The 18,894-nt window shown below is 54.9% G+C and overlaps 1 protein-coding gene across 2 annotated transcripts in view; it reads left to right on the top strand.

Annotated features, from left to right (window-relative positions):
* Positions 1-18,894, top strand: part of PRKCB (protein kinase C beta) — a 164,486-nt gene that overhangs the window by 53,851 nt on the left and 91,741 nt on the right. For both annotated transcript variants that reach the window (XM_090024753.1, XM_090024752.1), the window contains exon 3: positions 11,965-12,047. In XM_090024753.1, coding sequence (XP_089880879.1) covers positions 11,965-12,047 — 83 coding nt within the window. The remainder of the gene's footprint in view (positions 1-11,964; positions 12,048-18,894) is intronic.

The following is an 18,894-nucleotide window of genomic DNA, read 5'->3' on the forward strand; positions in this document are numbered from 1 at the left end:
TCGTGTGCTCGGACAAACCAGCTTCGCCCCCTCTTCCTTTTTTCCTCCCTTGGAACAAAGGTTCCTTGTTCGAGATGGTAAACTTTTATTTCCTCTTCTCTGGTAGCAAACCACATTGCTGCCCAGCTGCAGCAGATGGGCGGATTCTCTTTGCAGGGTCCTTCTCTCTCCACGTGGCACCTGCTCACTTGCCGTTTTAACGTCTTTGAAGGAGAAGCAGTTGCTTTTTGCGGCTTCTGTCCTGTGTCCGTGGTTCTCAACCTCTCTCAATTCAAGACCCCCTTCAATAGACCCGAGGCCCCCCTCCAAAACCCGTGTGGACTGAGTGGCACCCCGTTTCAAAAAACAATTTATTTATTACCATGCTCGTCTCCGTGCAAAGGAGTCAGAGAGCTGGGGCTGGGGAATGGCCAGGCAGGGAGAAGCCTGATCCTGCACTTATTTGCCCATGTCCTCGCCCCTCTTGGCACCCTTCACAGGCTCTCGCAGCACCCCGGGGAGGCCCCGACGCCTGGCTGAGAACCACCGCTCCATTGATTTGCCTCTGCGTTATATTTAATACGACTCCGTGTTAAGGATGGGAGCCTGCTGACAAGAAACACGTTTCTGAGTTGCAAACCAAGGGAAATAACAAGGCAGAAAAATGTAAAGTTGGGTGTTAGATTAATTGGAAAATAAGGAAAGATAATTGGAACTCTTGACACAGCAGCCATCCAGCGCGCAAGAACTGCAGCGCATAAATGTGTCGCAAAAGCAGAAAATCCCTTCGGACAAGAGGGCCAGAGGGGCCAATTGATGGATTTATTTTTTTTTAGGGAAGGTTCTGGCTGCGCATCATGCTCGCAGGTGGCAGCGGTCTCCTCCCGTGGCTTTTAATGTCCTTTCTCACCTCCCACTCTTTCTTCCGACTGCCGGAAGGGCGAAGCACTCCCGAAGTATCGCGCTGATCCGTTTGCAGGTGCGGGGTCCGGGTGCCCGAGGGCCAACGCGCTTACGCTGCCGTGCTGTAAGAAATGCAGAGGTCGCCGGGACTTGAACTGCAAACAGGTTCTCAGCCCTGTCTCTCTCCGGTTTAGCTGATTTGATTTAATTCAAGGTCTGCGAAGCATTGGCTGGAGTCCCAGAGGTCCTTCGTGAAGTTTTGTCTCCGCCGTCGCGCTGTCCACATCTTCGTGTGCGGTCAGGAGAGACGTGCCTCTCGACGCTGCAGCCAGTTGTACGGAGGTGTAAAAAGTCTTTTTAAACTGACCAAACCCGGGTGCCTTTTAAAACCCATGTCCGTGTTTCTCCAGGCTACGTGGACAAGGGCAGAGATGTTATTCTCTCCAGTCCTCATCATCTGTATGCAGTCTTCATTGCTCTGAATCACTCTAGTGTAGAAACTTTATCTAAATGAAAAACCCCACGGAATTGCAAGGGCGATAACTACACTCCATAAAACTTCCAAATTACTGCGAGACTTTTATGACAGGGATACCATCTCGTGTTAAATTACAGATGATTTGAAAGCGCTCGCTCTCTCTTGAGTATATAACTGTTCAATTCTGTAGGTTTCTAGAGGAACTTCTGCTGAACCCGTTTGACTCTAGATTCATTAAACTCCTTGTGCAGGGACTTCAAACAATACCTCGTTTCCACAAGCCGGAGCACAGTGCCCCACTTGGGTCACGGTCTCTCCAAAGCATTCGGCAGCCCCGGGAAGGGTAGATGCACGGTAAATGAGCGCAAACAGGAGGAGGAGATGCCGACCCCCAAAGGTGACCTGCGCGAGCGAGTCGTTTGCTGACGGGCCGAGTGAGAACTGATTATCCCCTTCCTCCTGTCTTCCCCCACAACATCAGGATGAAAGGAAAGGGCAGAGAATTGGAGATCAAGTCAAGGCAGCCCCTGAGGCTTTTCAGGGCCGGAAATCTCCCGCTCTGGTACTAGGGCGAATGCTGCTCTCGGGCATGGCGATCCTAAGGGCGCTCGCTGTCTTCCACGAGGCCGGCGTGTTGGCCAAGCTGGTTTCTGTGCAGCCGCATTGAAAAGGCCTACGCTAGGTCTGGGAGACTTGCCCCGCGGCACCCCCTTCCCCCGGCAGAAACGCTTGCTTCGGTTTTTGCTTGAATTCTGCTTGCAAACATCCGGCGCATCCGGGAACCTCTTCTGCGAGCTGCTGTTTGGCTTTCCGCGGTCCCGAGTCGGTCCGGGCTCCATCCCTGGGCCCCCAAACCGTCTCCCGTGCCCGAGTGTGTTCAAGGAAGGGTTTTCCTGCCACCGGCTCTGACGAGAGCTTTCCTTTAAGCGTGCACAGTTCGGTACTGTGGAGTTATTGGGCACCTTGCCCAAGCTGTCGGCTTTGAGAACAGCATCCATACCGAGATGGAGCATGCGAGGTGATGCGTCTTGCATATGGCGGGGAAATTCCTGTGCATTTATTTACATTTCTGTAAACAAAAGACCAGAAAAAAGAGGAATATTCTGAGCCAGGAAGGAGGTGTGCGTGTGCGTGGGGCGGCGGAGGGGAGCAGGCACAGAAGAAACAAATGTTCCTTTTGCTGTAAACAAATCTGGCGAGACACAAAGGATGAGATACCTGCATTGCTCGTTGGAGATCAGGGGAAATCGGCGCTGCCAGGCGGAGGGCTGGGGGTGCATCTGGCCATGGTGGGAGGACGCTGGCTGCAGCGCTGGTGGGAGGCACGAGCAGCTTGCTCCCGACTTGGCCTCGGGGTGGCCGCTGGCTCGCGTGGGCTCTGCTTGTGCTCCTGTGGCTGATTTACGACAGCAAAGCAAGAACCCAGAGGCATGACGGTGTGGCGCTGGCACGCCGACGGGCAACGGAGACCCCCGAACTGGTGAAACTTTACCGGATCTGGTGGAGAATAACCCCTGGAAGGACTGGGGCAAGGCTTGCGCTATGCAAGTCACCCTGGTTTAGGTTTTGCCTGTCTGCTGGAGAGTCACTTGCTGAAGACCAGCAGGCTGTTGCCTGATTTCCCAGGCGCGGCGAGGAGCAGCCGGCTGGCGAGCTACCCCGTGGTAGCCGCACGCGTGTCCGTGCCTAATCCAGCGAGGCCGGCACCGAGAAGGAGCTGTCCGGCAACACCGTGTTTGCTCACGAAGCCGTTTCGGCACTGATGCTCTGATGTACGAGGGTGCCTGTTTGTGCAACCCTGGGTGGTGGCTCCTGACAACTGGAAGTCAATTCAGCCCGCAGGCCCCGCGGCTGGACTGAGCTCGTTGTCCCCAGTACAGATCCAGTGGTTTATATTGTCGGCTTAGTTTCCAGACATCTCCCGGTGGGCCCGCTTCTGGGCAGCTTGTACAGGGGTCAGGCTGCCCTCTCAGTCACCGTTAAAGTCTCTTCTCTGTTGGGGAGCTGAATGCCTCCTGCTTTGCTGATGCTCTTTGTTGCCTGCTCTGCCCTTGTTCGCTGCTTAAAATGACTGCTCCCATTTGGATGAGACCTGGGGCAGAGGCCGAGCCCATGGGGGAAGCGTGCTGCGATCCGGAGGACCAGAAAACAATCAAAGATATGCAGATTAGCACTCCCTGCATAGCTCGCATCAGACACTGGGTTTGGGGAAAGTCCTCGGGGGCCGGGTTTCCTCCCAGGGCAGCCCCCGTGGAAGACGCAGCCCGGTGTCTCACTTGGCTGTAGCTGACCTGCCACGATCTGCCCCAACGGCGCAGAGTGCGATGGCGGCGCTCCTGCATGATGTTGAGCGTGTCTGCACGCAGCAGGCAGGAGACGGCCGCGCGCCTCTCCTGCTTTGCAGTTTTGCTCGTTAGGACCCCCCAGCTCGGCCTCTGTCCTCGCAGGGCCCGCAGCTAGACTTGTCCTCTGCAAAGTCGCAGCTTGTCCCCAAAGCGTGGACATGTTTTCCTTGGACAGGGATGAGCTTGGAAATGTTTTTATAGGCCGAGAGTCTTCCGAGTGATTTTTCTTTTCACTGCTTTCCCCACCCTCCCTCTTTCCTAGCAGCAGAGTAATGTTGGCTCCTCAGGTTTGCAGACGCACTCGTGTCCGGCTGTTTTGCTGCACTGGTCTGCTGGTGCGATCTTTCCCGGTTCTCGGAGCCAGAAACTCTCTTGCAGCAAAGTTTTGAACCAGCAGCGACTTGGCGGTGCGTGTTTTGCGTCACCTGCCTCTCGCGGGAGGAAGACCAGGCCCTCCCAGTACGACAGCGCGATGCTTCATCTGGCAGGTTTCTACTGAAGCCAGGCATCCGGGTCCTTGCAGGGCAGGTTTCCGTACTTGGCTGGCTGATGCAGTGCTGCTTTCACACGGCTCCTCTCTCGACGATCTCCCTTGCCCGGCAGACCGGGCAGCTCTGCCACGCCGGGCACTTTGCAGCACGTGGCACACGAGCGACCCTCTGAACCTTGTGCAAGTCGCTTGCCTGGAAACTTCCCGAGTCCCAGGCTCATACCTGCGGCGAAGATGCCACGTCCCACGCGTGTGTGTGTGTCTAAGATGTGCCTCGCTTCCCAGAGCCGGGAGTGACCCCCCTGAACGGGGGGCTCTGTCCTGAGCTCCCTGCATGGTGATGAGGGATGACCGCTTCGGTGGCCCCAACTCCTTTGGCTGGATGCTGCCTTGAGCATGCAGCTCATTACATGTCGGGCGTTGAATCCAAGTCTTTAGCTGGCCCCCAACGCTGTGGTAGAAAGGAGCAGTAGGAAGGGGAAAGATGCTGCACTTCATGCTTCGGGCCCAAGCTGAGTCTCCCTGCCCCTCAACCAGGGAAGCCTCTCCCGTTGTCTCCTTCGCTCCCCCTTGTCCAGCGTGGAGCAGTTAGCCAGGGGCAGGACGATGATTTTATCTTCATATGAAGCATCATATAAGTATCAGCGGCAGGACACGGCTCTGAGGAACCAGTATTCAACCTGACTTGGAAAATGCTGCCTTCTCTAAAGAACTTTTCCAACTTCCTTTTGCAAAGAGCAGCGGGGTTCAGAGGGGTTTTCACCCAGGCGGTGGTTTCTCCCCACGGTGACTGTCCTGGAGCTGCCAGGCATTTGCTGAATGGGGATTTTGGGCCAGCAGAAGTTCCCGCAGTCAGCAATGACAAGTGATGAAGGGTAGTTTGTGGGTTTTTCAAAGCAGACTTCTCAGGATCTGTGCAGCTCATCTTTGGGAATTGATAACTTTATTATCCTTATAATAAGATTCTCAAATTAACAGTCTAATTAGTGACCTGGGGAAGCTGCTGCTTGTATCTGTGGCAGTTTAAAAATTATCCTTCAGTCTTACAGCTCCTCAGTGTTGTGAAATGAGCCCAGTGGCACCACGGCGTGCATCCCGCAGACACGCGAGGTGCGTGTGTGGCGCTGGCTGGCTGCCTGAGTGCTGCGTTCGTGCAGGAAACCAGACTTTGGCTCTTGCTGAAGCGGAGATGTTTTTCCAGGATCAAACAGCAGATCAGTCACCTGAGGAAATATCTGTTCGGTCGTCTTCTTATGCCCTTGCTGGGAGGGACGCGTCTTCAAGGATCACGGCGTGATTATCTGTGCAACTTTCCTCGTCTGAGCCATCCCGTTGTCCGCTTGTCTGCAAGGGTTTTCTACTTGCCCAAGCTTGTGTGCAACTTTTCAAAGGGTCTGCTCAGAGGTTTGCAGAAGTAGGCCTAAGGGCTTGGTTCAGAGCTCATTAAAATGGGTGGAAAGCTGTTCCTGGACTCTGGATTGGGCCTTGAAATGGGGAAGGAAGGGCGGGGTGGGTTACACTTCAGCATTTTCAAATGGATTTTCATTACCTCAATCCATGTTATGGGCACAGCAATCTGTGTTCATATCGATTGCTGAAAAGCCTGCGACTGCTGCTCAATACTCAGCCACTGCAAAGATGATTTGCAGAGGGCAGCTATCACTTACTTAATTGAGCTGCAGTGTGCACTGTTTTGAAGGCACCACAATTATTTTTCTGCTTGGTGAGAGAGCGCTGCGTGGCTGATGAGCGCTACGGGGCCCCACTGAAAGGCTGGGAGGTGTTAACTGTGTGTATATTTAATGACTTGTTTAATTATTGAAGTTTGGAAACGAAACCTCAAAAGGGCATGGGGAGAGGCTGTAACACAAAACTTGGAACGGGTTTGAACTCCTCGGCTCCCTTGCTTCTCGTGCCAGCAGAAACAGACTTCTCGGAGTCTCTGCCGCTTGCAGAGCTGGAAAATTACCACGAAGGCGTGGTGCGTCCCCCTACCTGCCAGGGAGAGGGTCAAGACCAAGCGGGACCCCTGGTAGGGTGTGTAGGTGTCCCCTCCATACCCGTTGTGCTTGCTGGCTTCTGGCTCTTGCCATCTTCCATCCTTCCTTTCTTGTTTTTACAAAGTGAAATGCTTCGGTGAAATTCTGCATTTTAAGCTTCTGAGGTGGAGAGCTGTTAGTTATTTTTCTACCCTGGCCTGTCCCCTGGCTTGCGCAGTGCAATGCTGTGGTTGACAGTATTTCCTGTAAAACTTTGATTATTTTGGATGGAAACGCATTGCAGTAAAAATCCAGACCTTTACTGGCAGGTGTGCAAGGCCCGTTCTGGGAAGAGAGCTCTGTGAGCATATGAATAGCTTGAGCATGGGCACCTGGCAAAGGGAAGGGGCTGGCATGGGCTTGAAGAAAGGTGGCTAAAAGATGACATGAAGATCGGGCCCTTCGGGGTCCGCTCCTCCCACGTCTGCGTCTTCAGCCTCATCGTTTCACTCCGGAAGGATGGCTCCTTCCTTGGCCGCCCGACAACAGCCCCCCCAGCCAACGTGAAAGCGGCCCACCCAGGAGAACAACGTCGGTCATGAATCTCTGAGACGGGGAGACAAAATTAGGGGCCTTGAGGGTTCATGGAGTGGAGGAAAGTTTGGAGAGGATCTGTGTAGACAGCGTGGTCGGTCAGGGCAGCTGCGGTCGTAGCGCCAGGCAGTTCACCTGGGTGAGAGGCAGTGCGATCTGGATGCTGCCCTTTCTCTTGTATTAAAGCCGTCGGGAGCTCTGGGGGAAGCGTGGCAGTCTCATGCGGTTTTTTGCAAGAATCCCACCCAAACGGACCCTTTTCACTCTATGCATTTGGGGTTGAAATTTTAAGCAGATGCTAATTTTCCAACAGTGCTACGGAGGAAACGAAGGTGAACGTGCTATGCTGGAAGAAAAGCACCATCATTTAGTAGCTGGAAACTGGGACAAAGTGCTTTCCTCCCCCCCCCCGCAGAGAGGATGGTAGCTGCTGCTTGTATCTTGTGGGCAGCCAAATTGGTGTCGCCGAACATGACCTTGTACGTCCTTCCTTCGAGACCTAAGTATTACGTGGCGCTAGGTAGGCGCGCGTTGTCTGCGTGCTTTCCGAGCCTGACGGCTTCTGGCCGGTGAGTCATTCTGCTCCGCCAAACTCGAGTGGGTTGTTTTCCGGGCTCTCGAAGAGGAGTAAGTGCCTCCCTACAAAGGCAAGACAAGATGACCCCTGCCTGGAGGAGTTTAGAGTCTGAAGTCACATGCGGTGCAACGAGGTGGAAATGCTGACGAGCTGGTGGGGGTGGGAGGCGAAGGCCGGTCAGTCGGATAGGTCCTTGAAGGGGAGGGCTGGGCTGGGCAGAGGGGAAGCAAACCCCCAAAACAACGTGCAAGCAACAACCTTGGTCGTGGGTGGTCTGGGACTGCTTCCCAGCAGTGATGTTTCGTGTGCAGAACCGGGCCTGGCAAAGCTAGGGGAAGGAGATCATCTTTTATGTGTAATGCTCCGTTCTTAGCATCGGGGTCCTTGACCGCGCACCTGCCCCCATGCATTGGCACGGGAAATGGGGCCGTGCTGGCAAGTGCGACGAGGATGGCTAGGGAAGCAAAGCAGAAGAGGGTGGGTTGGCTGGGGGCCTGCGGGACGCCCCACTGAGCCTCGGGGCATGGAGTTTCATAGTTTTATAGTTTCATAGTTTCTAGGGTCAGAAGGGACCCGAGCAGATCATCTAGTGCGACCCCCTGCCGTGGCAGGAAGGAGTACTGGGGTCACACGACCGTTATTCCTGGTCCCCCCGACTAGTTTGTAACAGGCCACGAGATCCCCCTCGGCCTTCTCTTGTGGAGGCTGAACAGGTTCAGGTCCCGTCCCCTCTCCTCGTAGGGCCTGCCCTGCTGCCCCTGACCATGCGAGTGGCCTCCTCTGGACCCTCTCCATGCTGTCCACATCCCTCCTGCAGTGCGGCGCCCAGAACTGGACACAGTCCTCCAGCTGCAGCCTGACCAGTGTCGCACAGAGGGGGAGGATCACCCCCCTGGACCTGCTCGAGATGCATCTGTGGATGCAGGACAAGGTGCGGTTGGCCTTCCTGACTGCCTCCCCACACTGCCGGCCCATGTTCATCTTGGAGTCAATGATCACTCCCAGATCCCTTTCCATCTCCGTGCTGACAAGAGGGGAGCTCCCTAACCTGTAGGGATGGTGCCGGTTGTTCCTCCCCAGGTGCAGCACCTTGCACTTGTCTGTGTTGAATCCCATCCTGTTCTCGTCCGCCCACCCCTGTAACCTGTCGAGGTCTGATTGCAGCCTGTTGCATCCTTCCAGTGTGCCCACGTCCCCCCACATCTTAGTGTCATCAGCAGATTTGAACAGGTGCTTTTTACCCCCTCGTCCAAGTCACTGATGAAGATGTTGAACAGTGCGGGCCCAAGTGTCTAATCTCACGGGGCCTTTAAACCCATTCGCCTTCCTCGCAGCATTTCTCTGGCACCTTTCTGCCGGGGTGCCCTAGCCCCAAGCTGAGCTTGGGGGAGGAAAATTGTACCATCAAAACTGAGTCTGCCCCCATGGAGAGGTTGGGTAGGCTTCCCGGAAACCCGGCTTGACGCTCTCCAACCGGCGCAGCCAGCTGGGGGCTGCAGCTTTCTGTTGCAACCCAACCGGGCTGGATTCGCTATGTTGAAAAGTCCCACGACCCGATAACGAGTCTGAGCCACCCACTCTCCTCCTAAACGCCCGCTGAGGTTATTAACTGATCGGTCGCTGCTTCCGCTTTTTTAAGGGGCTGCAACTCGTGGACAAGTGGATGGATTTCATCTACCAGCCACAAATACGAGGTGTCATCTTGGGTTTTATCTTTTGTACCCACCGTCGTCATTCCAGTCCGCTCTTTTTAAGCTGCTCAGTCCTCGCATGTAACGTTTGCTTGTCCGCGGTGGATAACGCAGTTTTGCTGCTGTTCGCAGTTGGCAGCTTGTAGCATTGGGAAGCAAGCCGTAATGTCGGCTCCCGACTGTCCTGGATGCAGACTCCGCTGAGGGCGCGAGTTGGATTTTGTGACCCTGAGCAGAGTAACCGAGACGGCACGTAGCTGTCTGCTACTTGCTTTTTGCAGGGAACGTGGCATTCAACAGCAGGGTTGGGTTTTTTCCCCATTTTTTTTTCCTTTCGGAGGCGTGGAGGGTGGGATAGGAAAGGCCGCTCAGCCCGGTAACAATTTCACCTCCTTACTCAGACAAATTTAATCAGACCCCGTTGGGAATAGCTCGCACTGCACTATGGCCTCCAGCTTCAGCATGCAGCATCCTGAATGTCTGCACTTGCCTGCGTGTTGGAGCCAAATTGAATCCATACCAACGTCCAGGACAAATCTGGGCTAATAGAGTTGTGATTTCTTCCTTCCTGCTCCCCAGATGCTGCCGCCGCCTCTGTATACCAATTAGGTGAACAGGAGGCAGAGGAGAGTTGCTGAGGGAGACTCGGTGGTTCAAGACAAACTTGTGCTCGGAGAACATGGAGCAACCAGGAAAAGTGTCCGAGGAAGGGGAGATGTGGGCAGCGGTCGTGGGGCTTGTTAAAGGTCTGCCTCCATTTCTTCCCCACTGGAAAGCTGCCAGACGGGAAACGGAAGGGCCCGCGCCCTCCACCGCAAGAAATTGCTGCAGCGATCGCTGGCCCTCCCCTAGGTCCCACGAGTTTTCATTTGTACGACTGAGTTTTCATTTTTGCATGCGCCCGTGTCCCCCATCCCTCCACCTTCTCACGGCCAGCCCGCCTCCTGATTGCCCCTGAATTCGGTGTGCAAGCCGCTCTAGGGAAACGGGTTTGCTGCAGGGGCAAAGGCCCGCCGTGAGGGTTATGAAGCCAGAGGGTTGTCAAGATTGCCTTACAGCTGGTCTTTGCTCATGAAATCCCATGCAATTAGAGCCACAGCTGACTATGAGCTTAACGATGTTGCCTTCGGTTCAGATGGGGGATGCGTGCGCGAGTCCGATCCCTGCTGGCAACCGCGGCGTGTGCGGGTAGCCCCCGGGAAGCGTCTCAGCCCTTGCTGCAGAGGCGCCGAGTCTGAGCCTTGGCTTTTTACCTCCAGCTGTGGTAAAAACCCGTTTACCTCCCGTTTCTCACCCCAGAGGCGCTCAGCCGAGATGGGTCCACCCTGTCTTCCTGCGGCGATGGGTGCAAGCCTGCACGGTCCTTCTGCTCAGGGATGCCGTGGCAGTCCAGCGCCTCGCTGAGCCGTTTGAGCCCTTGCGCGTGGGGGCAGGCACCCGACAGGGTCTGTGTCCAGCCGCTGCGCGGCCCTTCCCTTTGACGCTAGCTGGGCGCGAGCGATTCGATGCACGAGCTTTGATCAGTGCAGCAGGACTCTTCCAAGGCTACTGCTCCATTTTTCCTCTATCTTGTTTGCAGGCCTGGATTGAGCTCTGGGCTCGGTGCCGTGTCATCTTGTTTTATACCTTCACAATTTGCTTGCGTCTACACCTTGGACCTCTGACTCAGAGTACCCTGAAGCCTGTATTTCCCTTTACGAGATGCTGGTGTGAAAATGCCAGGCGGGGATAGTAAATATCAATTATTTTTTGCTAGGGCAGTATAAAGCTTGCCAATGTACACAAGCACTCAGGCCAACATTTTCAGCCTTCGCTGTGTGGATATCTAAATATGGATTTGATTTTTAAATCACTTGACTTTTACCCAGATAAACCAGGACACTTAAGTGGCTGCATGTGGCCCTGCAAAGAAGTGAGACCAGATTTCTAATGGTGTTTCAGTGGTCATTAAGCAGAGACACAATCTGAAGGATATAGGAGTCCCAGACTCCAGGCTTAATGACTTTGCTGGATCAGGTCGTATGATTCAACATGAGGCATCTTCATGGGTATTATAGTGCGATGCATTTGACGGTGATGCTCCCAGGGAAGACGACCTCCCCATGAAAGCTTTCAACTGGGGTTGCATTTCTAGCGTGTGGTATAAAAGTCTAGAGGAGGGGAGGGGATGAGCGGTTTCTTGGTCGGCAACTTGGGGAGGTGGGGAAAAGCATAGAGAGGTTTGGGAGGAAGATGAACCGGTGTCCCTCTTAAAATCTAGATCTTGAATATAGCGTATAACCCCATAGTCTCTATTTGGAGGTAGCTCTTTTTCAGCACCAGACATCTGAGGGCAGAATTGCAGGGTTGGAAGGGGCCTCACCGGGCATTTAGTCCAACGCTTGCGCAGATCCATCGTGCAGCACGGGCCTCTCAAAACGGGCAGTGTCCTTGCAGGCTGGAGGAGCTGCACGTGCGAGAACTGCCGCGCATGTGCGATGAGGATGCTAAGAGCCGAGTGGGGTAGATGCTAATCGGTTTTCAGTTGTGGCTTCTGATGCATGTCCAGCTTTTCCATGCTGTAAATTTGTACTGGGGGGATGTGATCTCTGGCTCACGGGAGGCACCAAGACTTGGAAATTTTTCCATGGGCTTTCTTAAAAAAATATCAAAAGTGACCTGCCATAGGAATTATAGAAGCCTTTTAGATGAGCAACAATAACCCTGTTAATCCTGTTTTATAACATTAAAACAATATTTCGAAAACCAGCTCTCTGAGGTAGCTAATTAACCCAGCCTCACACAGGAAGGGGAAGTGAAAGGTAACGTTCCAGCACATCTCGGTGTACAAAGCTCGCGCCTGTTGAAAAGCCGTGGGCCTTGGATGAATGTGGCTCGCAGCCTTTAATTTGCCTGTTGATTGACACTTCCCCTGCGTTCTCTTTGCAGTTTGCTGCTTCGTTGTGCACAAGCGGTGCCATGAGTTTGTTACTTTCTCCTGCCCCGGTGCTGATAAAGGCCCTGCCTCTGATGTAAGTAAACCCAACTGTTCCTCTCCTTTGCCCTTCTGGTCGCTGGCCCCGGGACAGCCGGTCCCTGCTTCCACCACCACGTGAACGCTGCATTGCAAGGTTTGCACGTGAACAACACTTGGGTGCAACGGGCTCTTAATATTGTCTTTTGTCCACAGCAACCTTTTTGGACTCAACCCACTGCCCCGTTAGGCTCGGCCCCGGCGGGTGAACTGCCAGCTCTTAGCTTTCACTTCTTTTCAGCAGCGGAGAAATATTAGAGCAATTCTTCTGTTGCAAAGAGCTCGGCCCGCAGCCAGTCAGCATGGCTTGACCCCCTGGATTCCTGTTTGAAATTGCCGGGTTGATCTTGTGACTCGGACACGGGGGTTGCGCACCTAGCAGCGCTAATATTGCACCCTTAAGAGGATCCTGGTTGAGAATCCCTGGTCCAGGTCATCTTCTGTGGTTGCCGCTGTTGAGGAGAAATCCTCTTAACGTGTTTTTGGCTGACGGTGACACAGGCAATCTCATACGAGCTTCTGTTTCCGTCCTGCTTGTGGTTGGGATCTATTTGCATGGCTTTTTTTGAGTTTCAGCTCAGAAGCAACTTGGTACTTGCTGGGCACAGAAACCCCCTTGGCATCAGATCATGCAGCAGGGAGGTTTCCGGAGAAGATCAAGAGCCTGCCTTCTCGCTCCTCTCTGCTTTCAGTGCCTCGGTCAAGTTGCTCCCTCAGTCTCTCTATCATTTAAAATACTATTGATATGTAACGTCAACCGGCTTGAGCTGCCTACCTCATTGTTGCAAAGATGAATTAATCACTAAGTGCTGCATATTTATGTTAATTGCCCAGAATTTGACCTGTGGACGGCTGCTGGGGTTTTCTCAAATGCCTACGGCTCCTCGTGTAGGCAAAGTAATTGAGAGAACAACCCTGCCGTTTTAAAATGTTGCGCTCCCGGATTGCTAACCTGCGAGGTTAGTGCCAGGGAATCTCTCGGACCATGTCCTCCTGTCGCGATGCCCGAGCCCAGTCTCTTGTTCACGTGCCAACCCTATCCACTGGTCCAACATTTGATGAGAATTACTGCTGGTAGAACGGAGACTCGTTTTGCTAATACGCTGTCTTTCCTGATTATCTTAATCCTGTGGGCGTTTATCAGTGAAAACATACATACTGCAGTTAAGATTCCTGACAAATATCAGCTCACAGGTTTAATTAAAATTATGCATGTGTTTGACACATCCTCCTCTGTTCACCTGGAGAAAACGGTAACCTTCCTGCTTTGCGTGGCCCGCGTCGCGCCCTTGGATGCGGTTTTCCTCCAGAGGTCTGCCAGGAGACTGACCAGGTAACGTATGGAGCGGTGCAAATGCTTCCTCTGGCCTTGTGCACTACACGTGAGGCCTGGTAAACTATTTATGATGCAAAAAACAAAAAAAAATGCAACCCCTCCACCATTTCCAAAATCAGCTGCTCTGAAAAAATCGGGAGGTGCTTTTAATAGGGACTCTTCATTTTCCTCCTCCCCCCCACCCCGTTGAATCCCAGGGTAATGGGCAGCGTTGGGTGCAGCGAAGCATGCCCGAGTCATGCTTCCCTGCGCGGTTCTGCCAGTATGCCTTGGGTTTGTCTGGCAGTTTTGCCTCTTTGCCATGGAAACTGGATAATTTCAGGAGCTGCTAGGAGAGAGGAGACCGAATCGGAGAAACTACAGTGCACCAGGACTGCAGTTAAAAATAGCAGCAGTGGGAACGGAGAGGCTAAAGCCGAACGGGTCGTGGAGGCTGGATAAGCACCATCATCCCATTCGGGACCGAGGGGGAAGCCTGCATTAAGTGGGGCAGTTTGTGAAGGGCAGCTGCCCACGCCACGCCACAGTGCCGCAGAAGGGTTTGTTGGCTGCCTCCCCCCCAGGCAGGTCTTGATTTTGGGGCAGGAAGATTTCTTGGGTCAGGGATGTAATTTCTGGTGAAAACAAGGCCCGCTCCAGAATAACCAGTACCCTTGCCTGGGATGTGGGAGGCTAGCCCAGTTGTGGGGCTCAGGACTCGGTCTTCCCTTCTGTAGATGCGTGCCCAAACCACTTGGTTCTTCTCTCTGCCTTCCCACCTGCTTCCCTTTGAAAGGTCTTGGCTTTGTTGTGATGCTGAAGACTTGCAAGCTCATGGTTTCCTGAGAGTGGAAAGTGGTTTCCTGCCCAGCCCTGGATGACGGTGTCTGTCTGGGCCTGGGAGCGAGTGTCGCACGCTGGGGACTTCCCCTGTGGTGCAGCTGGGCCCGTGGATCCTTCCCTCCTAGGAGCATGTCGGATGCGATGCCGATGGGCGGATCGTGTCCGTGGGCGCGGGCGCCTCGGGCCTTGGTGCCGCTAGCTCTGGGCCGGCACTTGAGCACTGCGGGACTCCGTGTCATCACGGGGGGCGCTCTCGGGGAAGTCTCACGGCCCCCGTAGTCCCATGGTCCCTGGGATTGCTGGCAGCATGCAACTGCGGGGCTGGTCATCGCGGCTAGGGTGGCCTGCGGTCAGTCCGGTGGCAGAGGCACCCGTTCCCGTTCCCACCGTCCTAGCCCGCTGCTCGCACCGGAGCTGACCGGCAGGACCGGTGCCCTTTCTGCTGCCGCGGTCGATCCGGTGTCTCCTGCTCCTGCTCTTTGCCCTTCCTGTAGGTCAGTCTTTGAGCAGCTGCCGTGGAGCTGAGCAGAGGGAAGACTTCTGGCTTCGGTGTGCATTACCCCTGCTGCGAGCAGGACTCGCCATACCATGCAGTCTGCTTCCCAGCAGGGCCGGGGACCTGGCAGACAGCCTGGTTTTGCTGATTTGCAATGCACCTTTGGTCTGGGCAGGAACGGAGCGGCAGGCTGCCTGGCAGCACGGACGCATTTGGTGTGGGCAGGAGGACAGGGGCCCCAGCCAGTTCGTTCAGTCCCGCAGCTAAGCCAGGCTCCCAGGGTTATGCTGACTTCTCTGGGAGCATCTCTTCGCCGTGCTAATGGCTCAGCTCTCCAGCTCAGAGTAGTGCACTTCAGGGTATTGTCTGCCACACAAGAGCACTTGACCGTGTGGCCCTTCAGTTGCAACAAGGAGGCTTGGTGGAGCTTGATGGTTTTGATGATCTGGCAGCGGAGGGTGACGCCGGAGCACCGCGTGCAGCTTTTGCACGTGGTCAGCCAACCTGGCCGTGATGTCTGGGGGCCGAGGACTGCTGGCTGCCGCGGTAGTTGCTTTACAGGCGCTGGGCTGGTGGTTGCCAATCCCCAGCGGCTGATCTGGGCAGCCGGCGGATGTGACGGGCACTGATATTCGGAGACCCGTGAGGTGTGTTACATTTGCACGGGGTGTTGCACTGCCGTGTAGGCTGCCTCCACCGCAGAGCTGCATGGCCGCGGTGCGAGCAAGACCGCCGGCTCGCGGCACAGGGTGGGCATCCGGTCTGATCTCTTCCCTTGACGGCGCTCTGATGTTGGGGGTGCTGGACTGGGAGCGTCCTGCAGACCTTGGCAGGTGGGTAATAGATGCGTCTCGGCCGCGGTCCCCGATACCCGTCTAGGTGGTGTAGCAAAGCCTTTTCCTCAAGCGCTGCTCGCTTTCTTTCGGAGCGCGGCCCCCGCGGCCCCGGGTTTTGCTTGTGTGCATTGTGAAGGGAGAGGCCAGTTTTCCTTCCCCTTCTGCACAACGGCCTGTCTCATTGACCGATGGATTTTTCCCATAGGCACTTTGCCTAAGACTATTGCCGTTGTGGTTCAATGCTTTCTTTGATGTAGGGGAGATTGGCTAATTACAGTCAATTTTCTAATTATTGAAACTTATGAATTAGTAACTGGAGAGAGAGCAGAAATGCAATAAGAAAAACAACCCGAAAGACGCTAATGCCTACGAAATATTCCTTTCCTGGGGACAATTAGTCTATACTATTGAATGCCATAGACTTTTACATTTTTTTAAGGCTAAAAGAGCCTGTTATGGCCCCCTGCTCCTGACTGCACAGGCTGGAGAAATCCACACAGTGATTCTTACTTAGAGCCATTTATTGGCGCATCTTGCAGTCATTCCTGCTTTGTAGCACACTGCAGTATTTATACAATAACGGGATCTTCACCGCGTGTGGCTTGACTGCAACATCTGGGCTCTCGGGATGTGGTGAGAAAGGAGACGTCTCCTTCTCTTGGTGAGCTCTGGGGGCTGTGCACGAGTGGGCTTCTGCTCCATCTGCAAGGGCTGGCACGGTGGAGGGATTTTGAAGAGGCCAGAGGACCGTCCCCTTGTTTTGAAAGCAGGAATTTTATCAGCCCAGGTGCTTCTGTGTGCTGAAGGACGTCACGGTCCCTGCGCGGCAGGACAGTGCTGCTGCCCCCCCCCCAGCAGACAGGGCACCGAGACACTGAACGACCAAGGGATTAATTAGTAAGGGGGCTTAGGTGCCCCACTCCCATTGGCCAAGTCATTTCTAACGGGCCTTTGGGTGTTTAAACAGCTTCGCAGATCCATCGCAGAGGGCACGCCTGCCCGTGTCACAGCACAGATGCTCCTTGCACACCTGCTCCCGTCACGTACTTCAGGCTCAGAAATACCCCAGCAGAGCTGGTTTGGAGGCGCCCCGGTGACGGGGCTTAAGCACCTGGGACGGGTCTCGAAAGCTGCTGGAGCCAGGGGACGCGCCCCAGGCTGCTCCGGTGGTGCAATTCCAGGTCTGGAGCCTGGGAGTGGGAGCGGGAGAGTTGGTGGCATCTTCGTCTGTCTGCAGCACGTTGCAGCAGACATGCCCTAACGTCGCACGAGACTGCTAGGGCTGCAGGGACACGAGCCCAGGTCTCCCATGTGCCCTCCAGGCAGGTAACTTCTTTTCTTTTCAACTCGCCAGCCTTTATCTATTATTTTTTCGATAGACAGCGCCTATGAGAATGGAGCCTGATGCAACTGTTTCCCATGCTTGCCCTTCCAAGGTCAATTTGCAGGCTTATTTTGTATAAAGAGAGAGGGGATGTTTTGGTGTCCGTGACGTGGAGTGAGGTGGGTAATGAGGGCAGAGGAAAGGGACGTCTAGCGTTGCCCTTTCTCCCCAAACAATTGGTCCTGTACAGCACATAATGAGAGTATCTGGTGGAGCTGCTAACCGACGCCGCGTGGGACCTGGGCAGGGCCCTGGGACAGACGAGCTCGGCTCTGCTTTCTCTGTCCTTGCAGGAGCTGCCCAGGCTTGAGTCACCGATGGTAGCTAAGAGGCCGAGGAATGATTTCCCACTCCCGGGAAGCATTTCCTGACGTTCGGCATGTGTTTGCCCTTAGCCAGCGTTGCGAGAGCCTGGCCCGGTTGGGGCCCAGCTCCACGCGGTTCGGCTTTGTTCCTGCTTGGCTGCGCGCAGCACTTAATGAGCTTAAAGAAATGAGACGGTGAGCTTAACTAGAGATCCTGTAATCGCTATCGGGCTGGCTGGCGGAGGGAGGTGCACGGGGGCCGCGTGTCTGACGCGCGATAGCACGGCTGTGTCTTTTATACCTGCGCCAGGCATTGAGCACGCACAGAAAAGAGTCCGACTGCGATGCTTCCAGATAGCCACGCCGGCACACCCGGTCTCCCGACTCCAGTGCCTTCATCATTAAACCTCCCCATCCTCCCGAAAAATGCATTGCTTGACTTGTCTTCCAGGTGCCGTGAAACGCCCCGCTCACTGCATCTTTGGCAGCACAATCAAGACCGGTGCGCTCTCAGCCTGGCATTCACCGCTTCCCGGGGAGCGAGAGGGAAGGGGGAACTTGGTGTCTACCGCCCGTGGCACCGTGCCGACCTGCTCTGCAGTACCTTCTTGGCAGGCCGTGTTGGATCCCTTGCCCTCGTCCCCTCCCGCGAGGCAAGAAACCCCAAGAGAAAGGAAGGCCGAACCACGCTCGACGGATCCGGCTTCCTGAGCAGATAGGCAGAGGCGTGCGCATGTCCTGTGCACAGGGACGGCTTTACTTTTCAAGTCACCTCCATCTAAACGCCCCCAGAAAGAAGGCTGCAAAGGCGCCTGCTGGGCGGACTTCGGGCCCATCCACGTGGCGTGTGCTACCTGTTGCTCCCCCCGCCCCGCACATGCAGCCGTATTTCATGTTCCTAAGGGCTGGTCTTGGGGTCGCTGGCTTTGCCATCAGCAGTTCGCCCGGCTCCTTGTGGGATGGCCACGGTTGCGTAGGATCGGTGGGGCACGCGCCCTGGCATAGTGCTGTTTTTACAAAGCTCTCGGCGGAGGAGATGGAGTCGGGGGCTTTGCACGTCGTTTGCTTTCACGTGCCTGCATCGCTGCGGAGCAGCCTGGCGCTTAGGGGGTTGGAAACACAAGTGAACTGTTTGCCTCAAAATAAGCTGGGGGGAGATGGCTGGAATTGGCCTTTGCTGTAAGAGGCACGTGCAGCCGTTCTCCATGAAAGGAAGCGCTCGATCCATCCGTCCCACGCCGCCCGCAAATGCGATGGCCGTCGTACGAGTCGCGGGGACTGGAAGCGTGCTGGCTGAGATCCGGCGCCTGCTGCATCTCCAGAGTTTCCTGTTGTCATTTTGGAAAAAGCCATTACACGGAGCTGCAATCCCGCGCCTCTGGAGCATGACTGATTTATGAGCCTGGCACGGAGGTGAAGCGGGACCTCTCCCACCGGGGGCTGGAAATAATAGAAAGTAGTCAGCAGGCGCGATTACGGCAGCAGACAAAATGAAGGAGTCTGAAATGGCTGAATTAACCTTAATTTGGTTGCGTAAGGGTTTCTGACGGGGTTTGGCAGGGGGAACGCGCGGCGCTAGATGCCGCCACCCTCGCTCGTCTCGGCGGCCAATACTGCTTCCGCTTGCCTCCGGCCACCGGCAGCCTCTCTGGAAATACGGCGATTT

This window comes from Crocodylus siamensis, chromosome 12, assembly GCF_052110815.1.
Source record: "Crocodylus siamensis isolate JL-2025a chromosome 12, ASM5211081v1, whole genome shotgun sequence".
In the NCBI taxonomy this organism is placed as follows: Eukaryota; Metazoa; Chordata; order Crocodylia; family Crocodylidae; genus Crocodylus; species Crocodylus siamensis.